Source organism: Babylonia areolata, chromosome 25, assembly GCF_041734735.1.
Source record: "Babylonia areolata isolate BAREFJ2019XMU chromosome 25, ASM4173473v1, whole genome shotgun sequence".
Lineage (NCBI taxonomy): Eukaryota > Metazoa > Mollusca > Gastropoda > Neogastropoda > Buccinidae > Babylonia > Babylonia areolata.
This window is the reverse complement of record NC_134900.1, coordinates 20,035,206-20,043,594: the sequence shown is the minus strand read 5'-3', so window position 1 is coordinate 20,043,594 and position 8,389 is coordinate 20,035,206. Positions and strand designations below refer to the sequence as shown.

Below are 8,389 nucleotides of genomic sequence, written 5' to 3'. Positions count from 1 at the left end.
CCCGGCCATAACGGCTTCAGTGGAGCCACCATGCAGATAGTGCAGATGCACGACAGAACAATATGGTGTCTCCAAAGCCTGTTCGTCTCATGAGCTTTCCAAGAACACAAAGGAAAGAACAAATGGATTTACACAAATCAACACGCACAACTCTCTCTCTCTCTCTCTCTCTCTCTCTCTCTCTCTCTCACGCACACAATGACGCACACATGGCACGCGATATACTGGTAAGCAACCAGGTGGAAGGTAGCACTCAGGAAGATAACTGAGAAATCACTGACTGCCAGAAAAATAAAACTCAGTCGTCATTCAGCATCAAATATAAAAGCCATAAGGGAAAACAATAAAAAGTTGGGTTGTGTTTTTTTTTTGCATGCTTTTTTTGTTTGTTTTGTTTTGTTTTCAAGTTGTTGTTTTGGTTTGTTTGTTGTTGTTGTTGTTGTTGTTTCGTTTTTTTTGGTTGCTTGAAAATTTGTAAGAAAGACACGCCCGATCCCCTCTTCAAAATGTGTTTCGTGTGCAAGCTGACTCAGTGTCTGACATATTGATAGATTTACTTTACATGTCTTTGGCTGCCTCGATCTATGACTCCCTCTCTCTCTTTCTAGTGGTCAGTATCCTGCATACCTCTTCCCGTCCATTTCTGCCACGCTTCCGTTTCTCAGTGGAGACAATGGATCTCTACCTGTTGGTGTATATGCTTTGGAGCTTGAACAACAACTATGATGGTTTGGAAGAGGCAGTCTCGTAGTGTGGCAGCGCGTATCTCCAGCCAGCACATTCTTCGGCCGCGATGTTTTCCCTCCCACTTCTCTCGCAGATTAAAAAAAAATTATTTATTTATTTATTTTATTTTATTTTTATTTTATTTTATTTTATTTTATTTTATTTTTGCATACGTCTTGATAACGAAAGGACTGGTCCAGTTGCTGGCTGAAGACGCAGCCATAGAAGCTGGCTGCAGAAGAGGTCTGCACCTCCATCCCTCCTCCACTGGATGATAGACAGTGAGACACTGATAGCGCAATAGTACCTACTTGTTTCTTTGATTGGATGCACTCTAAGTTTCAAGCAACCAATGAAAGAGGCTGACAGTGGCGGGTCAGCAGCTGATTGGATGGGAGCTGTCCAGTGGACGGACAGTAGCTATAACCAATGGGAGGTGACGGTCACACTGGTCATGATCCCTCCCTCGGTCATTGGAAACTACATGTGACGTCGTACTCTGCGCCTGTTCAAACTGATACAAAACTTTACGGTTAAGATACTCCCCCCCCCCACCCCCCAAATAAAGACAACATTGGAACACACACACACACACACACACACCATATTCACAGCATGGTTTTTGAGGGGATGTTTTTGTGTTTTTTTTCTTTTCCATTTTAATTATCTGTAAGTGGTGTTCGAGTTATTCAGTGAAGACTTCAGTTGGTAAACTACACAGGTTTACATTCACACTGAAAAGAATGTGTAAGCAAGAATTGATCAGTAGCCTAGGCATAACTGATATCAACCGAATGTTAATCCGGCTAAACAGGAGCAAGAAATAAACAAAAATATATATAGATATACATAATTTCTTTTTATGCTTCAATTGCATCTTTATTCACAATTGAAAGCCTGGAAGCTTGTAACTTAATTATGATTTTTTTGGTATCAAATTCACGCTTGTGGAGAGAAATATTACATAGCTTCATTAGTATCTATATATCCATATTCAACAATCATTTTTTAGAATGCAGAGTTCATTACTGAAATTCCAGGTGGTCGTACTATGCATATCGAGCATTGTTTATTATAATCAGGGCCTTAAAAAGTCTGGCTTGTGATGCAGTGTTCAGTGTTACCATGCTGGGATTTGTTTTTTCGAGAGATCGAGTGTGAGGCGGCGCCGGCGTGGCAGAATCGGGTGTTGGACTTCTGATCTTTTTTCACCAGTGATTCGAGGTCTGGTTTCGGCAAGGTGTTGTGTCCCTGCAAAAGGCACTTTACTCCGAGTTTCCTCAATTGACCCATGTGTGAATGGTCAGGGTACCTCTGGTTAAAACAGAAGGAGAGGACTGCACCCTAGCTGTCATTCTATGCCGAGCCCATTACTGAGACTAGTGGGTGTGAAATCACGGCTGACCCGATGGCCAAAGCTGTATTTATGGGTCCTTTGATTTAACCCTTGAAGAGCACCCACTGCATTTCTGTCATCTTTAATTGGGTCCCATGAACTATGTCATGTCTATTTCCATCCGATGATCCCGAGATATTTTGTGCATTCTTTTGAATTCCTCTCTTTCCCTGCTTGTTTGAGTTTTATATGATTTCTTTTTCTTCTTCCTCAGTAGTTCATCAACCATCAAAAATTTGATCACACTTAATTGCCACATAAATAGTGAGGTGGGGTGGGGATGCCCAAGAAGAGAGAGAGAGAAAAAAAACCCTTTGATTATCTACTGGCATTTTCATGTTCCAGCTACTACCGTAGACCTGTCCTGCCACTGTAACTACTCCCAGCAATTACACCCAGGTGGCACAGCCTTTAAATTCACCAACTGTACTCGCAACCGGGAGGGCATCTGTGTTATTGAAAGATATGTTGATAGAGAGAGATGATTTGCATCGCTTGAGGGAAGGAACACAGGCAAGCTCCTTAGAGAGCACTCTGATAGGGCATTAGAAAGTTGTTGCTTTTTGGTTATAATGAGTTCTATGTGTATAGTACATTATATGAACTTGGGTGCATGGAACTGGAAATTTGTTGTTGTTGTTGTTGTTGTAGGTGGGAGGTTGGCAGGCATTTGGTGTTCACTGAAAGAATGGAGGTGGAGATTGCACACAGGACTTATATGGGTTGCCTTTCATTGCAATTGAAGAGCTGTCCACTGGAGATCTGTGTATCTTGTCCACTCTGGAAGACTGCTTTTAAAAAGATATTTTTGTCACCAGTTCTGCATTCATTCTGTTGTAATGTATTGTGTAGTGTTGTACAGCATTGTTTTGCATTCCACTGTATCATAATTTGTATTAGTATCTATTCACAGCACACTTTTATGTTTCCAATGTGGATTACTCCCTCCATGGGAGAACAATTCATTCAAGTGCAGTGCCACTCTTTTCTTCTTCTTCCTTCCTTTTTTTTTTTTTTAACTGTCTGTGCTCATATTTGTTTCCCAAACAGAGGAGAATTTTCAACATCATTTTGCCAGGGAAAACTCTCTCTTTCACATGCATGAATAAAAAGTTGCATGTAAAACCTTGGTTCAACATCTCATGCAAAAGACTAGCACACAGACCACGAGGAGTGAGGAGAAAAAAAATCCTCATCCATGCATGACTCAGGACCCTCACTTTTGAGCAGGGCACTAGGTCCACAGGGCCACCACTCTGTATTTCCTGCAGTAGTCTTGTGATGATTTTCTTTGTATTTTCTAAAACGTTTTTTTTTAAGTATAATTTTACATCAGCTGGTGTGTGTGTTCATTCAATCGTTCTTCAGTTTAGCACCTTTTCACTTGTGTGTGTGTGTGTGTGTGTGTGTGTGTGTGTGTGTGTGTGTGTGTGTGTGTGTGTGTGTGAATGAGCCTGTAAATATGCCTGCACCTTCATGTACAGTCATATACAAGCTTCAAACACGTATCAATAATCCAATCACACCCAAGTTAAAAATAAACACTGTCTCGTATACAAGAATATGCTAGCTCATATATAAATACAAATTTCATACATTAAGCATCCCACACTCCTCCCATAATTACATGTGTCACACACACACACACACACACACACACACACACACACACACACACACACACACAAACACACACACAAAGCACATATATGTTTTTTCATATTACTTTATTGTATATATATTTTTCTCTACATTTGTAAAATACAGCCTTGATTTCAAGTGATCTGATTAAAACACACATACTTATTGATACAATGCTGTCATAATAATAATGCTGAGGTAAAAATCACAGATACATCAAGTATATTCCTGAAAACCAGTCAGACCAGTAAGGGTTAGAATGGAGAGTTTGAATGATTGTTAAATTATCATTGAATATTTTTGATAATGTAGCTTTTTATTTATAAAAAATAGCAACAAAATAATTCTAATAGTTGAAATGAAGAGCATGGATAATTGTTTAGCATACAGAATTTGAATTTAGTAATATTGCTTTTAGATTTATGCAAATCAATGAATGATTTAAGTCCTAATTATTTGCTGGTAAAACATAACTGACTTTTTCTGCAGTTAACAAAACCATATTTTGATATATTATGAATTTTACAAAATATTTTCATCATTGCAGTCAGTGTATAAATGACTGATACAGAAAATAACATGATATGTGAGGTGAAGAGTTTGCACAAATTGCACTGAGTTTAAAGAAAGAGACATTATTGTGGATAGCAGAGGAGAAAGGCTGCTTTGCTTTGTTCAAAATGTGTGATAAATGAATGATGTTGAAAGTGTATACAAAGCAAGCTGCACATGACAAGAGAACAGCAAACATTAGGACTAAAACACAAAGAAACCTCCATCACTCTTTCGAGAGTAGCCATTGTTGGTCTCCTCTGAGTGAGCTCCCGCTGTGCAAATGAGAAAAAATAAAAGAAATGACTGAAACAACCATACAGCAAAAAGCATCAACAACCATAAACCACAACAAAATATCATACAATTTACTCACAGACTGTATTGATTTTTTTTTTTTTTTTACTTCATGCACTACATTACATTTGTCAATTCACTTTAGGAAAAGAACTGTGGAGACAAAAAAAAGTCAAGGAAAAGCAATGTGAAAATTGTTTTTTGTTGTTGTTTGTTTTTGTTTCAAGGTAGAGAGTGAATCCAGTTTTAAAGAGACATGAGAGACTATGACATGTTCCTCTTTATTTTTTCATTGATTTGGCAGTACTTCTGAATTCTAAAATAACAGAACGATAAAATAAAGGCACAGACATCATAGACACAGACGTTTCCACATTTGGTAAGGTGCATTCCAACATTTATACTAAGTTCATTACAAAATTCACTAAGTTCATTACAAAATTCAAACAATCATCTACTCATTCCTTTGAAACTTGAACATTAAAACCACTAAAACTTTGGTATGGCACTGCTTATTCTATGTATAAAATAATAATGCTGAATATTTAGGCAGCCTCTTATTCAGTATGACTGAAATCTGAACACATGATTTTAACTTAGTGCACAATGCTGATGTTTGTGTAACGTAAGTACCAACAACAACTATAGTGGTGAAGAAAAAAACATTGAAACAGATTTCTACCCCCTTCTCCAAAACAACAACAACAAAAACTGCACTCATTGACTATCTACATTTGAAATAAAATGCAAGAACAATAAAAGATTCAAGCAAATACTTTGTACATATATACTGACCTGTGACTAATCCTGTTACGTATGTTGCAACATGTAGACTAGGTATTTTGCCTATCATGTTCTTAACTTAAGCGTTGATAATCAAAATACTGAAAGCATGCATCCTTGAATGTAACTTACCTTCTTCATCTGGTTTATCGTTAAAACAACAACAACAATCATTTCATGTAATCATTGTTTAAATTCTTCTTGTTTGGAACAAAAATACAGACTATTCCTCTGCTGCACATGTTTTGTTGTTCCCAGTGTTAACTATTCCACTCTACTGCAGTTTTCATGGTCAAATAAATCAAAATTTAAGACAAGTATAAAATGAGCAAAGACAGGAGAAACAGTGGAGACACAATGAGCCAGGGAAAGAGAAAAGTCAAGTTCATTTCTCAAGAGGTGAAGAATCCTCCATCGGGCTTGCGTGAATATCCCTTGTTGGTGGACTGAGTATGATGACTCTCTGGTAGAGCATGCACAGAGAGGAAACAAACACAGCATGCATGATGATCTAGCAAGCAGCAATATGCACAATACTGTGAAGAGGTGACTTGCATCATTTCCACAGCGAATGCTACACCCACTTTCATAGGCTGAACATTTTTTGAATGTTGGGAGTGCAGGGTTTGCTTGGGTGGTGAATTTGTGTTTTTCTACACATGTATCATACTGCAGTATCTTTACAGCCATGTGATGAAGGCTGCATAACGTTCAATATCCTGACTGAGCTGACCATCCTTACCATCACTGATTTATTCTGTGATGGCTGAGGAATATCTTCACCCTGTTTCAGTTGGTGCCACCAGGACAGTACAAAAAGTTATCTGAATTGAAAGACTGTAAAAATAATAGAGTACAAGTGCTCCCTATGAAAATGAATTATGCTACCCCTTCATTCAACTTGTTCAATGCACTGAATTTCAACAGTCATACTGACATGCTCAGGGTAACACACAATAAAAAAAAATTATATACATACATATATATGCATCAAGAGAACAAACTGTATTCCTTCAATCAGTTCAAATATATGGCTCAATGCTTGCAATAAATCACTCAAATTCTAATTCTTAAATAACTATAGTGTCTAATTGCGGTGTTCTGACAAGAACAACATAACAAACAACAACAACAAACAAACAAAAAATGTGATTTGGGCAAGTAAAATTTCTGTGGAAATAACCGCTAACAAGAGGCAAGACCTACAAGACTTACTTGTGATACATGGACAAACATAATCATATTTCATGATAAATATACAAACACATGCTCAATTTCTCTAGTAACTGGGGAAAAAATGAAGTAGAAAGAGAGAAACTGAAAGAAAAAAAGAGTGATATTAAGAGCAGTAAAGGGGAAGAATTGTGAAACAAAAAAATTCTATGAAATATGAGCAAGGACAGGAGAGGAATACCATTGAAAAATGTGTTCTGTAGTAAATATTATACACCTGAAAAAAAAGGTGCAGGAGAGGGTTTGAACCCCATACATCAAACTAGGAAGCAATATGACTTTCCACGGGGCCAAGATTCACATCCAAAATGAAAATTCAAGCTTGTTTTTAGCATGATAAATTGATTACTGTAATTGAGGTGATAACATTTTAAATCATGTTTTATTTCATGTATCTCAATTATCTATGGCTTGGAAAAACAAAACAACAACAAATATGTTCACTACAGACGTTGCAGTTCTGAATAAATATCTGCACAGATCTACCTGACTAAAAGTAAGCTGGTATGAGAGAACATAGAGTCAGCAATTCAAACATATAAAATGAACACACATCTCGCACTTTGTACATTTATGTACATTTCTTATATGTTAAATTTGTTGTACTATTCTACTGATTACATTTTATTTCTTTTAGAATTTTTCCATGTGATTTCTTTCTTTTGTCAAGAGTTGGAAAAAAACATGTCTGCCTTTGATCTGTCGTCAGTTCAATTTTTGTATGTGTTTTTGTATATGTTCATTTTAGTTCATTCAGTATTCACTTTAAAATATTCATATGCAGTAAACATGTTGATGGTGTAGTTAGTGCCATTCTAAGTGTTCTGTTCAGAATTTGTATATCCTTTCTTTTAAATGTGAACAACCCAATAACATTTTCTGGATTTGGAGCCTCAGCGAAATAAACCATTCATGATTCAGAAATACAATTTAATCTGGAAGACTTAACAACTATCACTGGTATGAGTGTAAAGATTTTTTTTTTTCACAATATTTAATCCAAACCTGATCTTGCGAAGGTTGTGGATGATTTGAAATTTAAGTTCACTGTTCATCTTAAGACTTAAAATGGCAACTAATTAAGTTTCTTTTCATCAATGTCCACCATAACAACATCAAAGTGTGTTCATATATGTACTTGTTTGTGTCTTGTACTGTATAAAAATATCATTTAAAAAAAACTTAATGCATTTGTAAATGTAGATTTAAAAACAAAAGTATCTGTAGCAGGTAACAAACAAATATGCAATGAGGCAGAAAATTTAGAAATTTGAAAGAGCAGCAAAACGCATAGTAACATAAAGCCATGCCAGAAAAAAAGGACTTTGAGGTGAACATGGGCACAGATTTGATAAAATCATGAACTAAAAAAAGAAACAAAGGTATCTTACCAACTGCGCTCTTGACACTGAACATGCTATCCATCTTCTTTTGCTTAGTGATATTGAGAGGGTGGTTCAAACTTGGTGGCTTTTTGGGTGTGATCACTTCTCTGTTCTTCAGTTTCCGCCTGCATATCAAGAAATGAAAAAAATAACAACTTCGATTAATTAAGTCACCAAACAAAATGTTACTGCTAATTTAATGTTAACAACAAAAGGTCATGTGGTAAAACACTTACTAATTCAATGTTGATATGCCTGCAGTTACCAGTCAGGCCCTGTACCTTGCTTTAATCAAAACAGTAAATCTTAATCTTCATTTCTAGCATTGACACTGCATGATTTATGTTTTCTGTTAGGTAATTACTACCAACTATTT

At 36.5% G+C, this 8,389-nt stretch overlaps 1 protein-coding gene across 1 annotated transcript in view; it reads right to left on the bottom strand.

Annotated features, from left to right (window-relative positions):
- Positions 1–3,832: 3,832 nt before the first annotated feature.
- LOC143299639 (protein CFAP276-like) overlaps positions 3,833–8,389 on the bottom strand; it is an 8,601-nt gene continuing 4,044 nt past the window's right edge. The window contains exons 3-4 of the mRNA XM_076612939.1: positions 8,020–8,138; positions 3,833–5,858 (exon numbers count right to left, since the gene is read on the bottom strand). Of these exons, the coding sequence (XP_076469054.1) occupies positions 5,788–5,858; positions 8,020–8,138 (190 nt within the window). The 3' untranslated portion in view covers positions 3,833–5,787. The remainder of the gene's footprint in view (positions 5,859–8,019; positions 8,139–8,389) is intronic.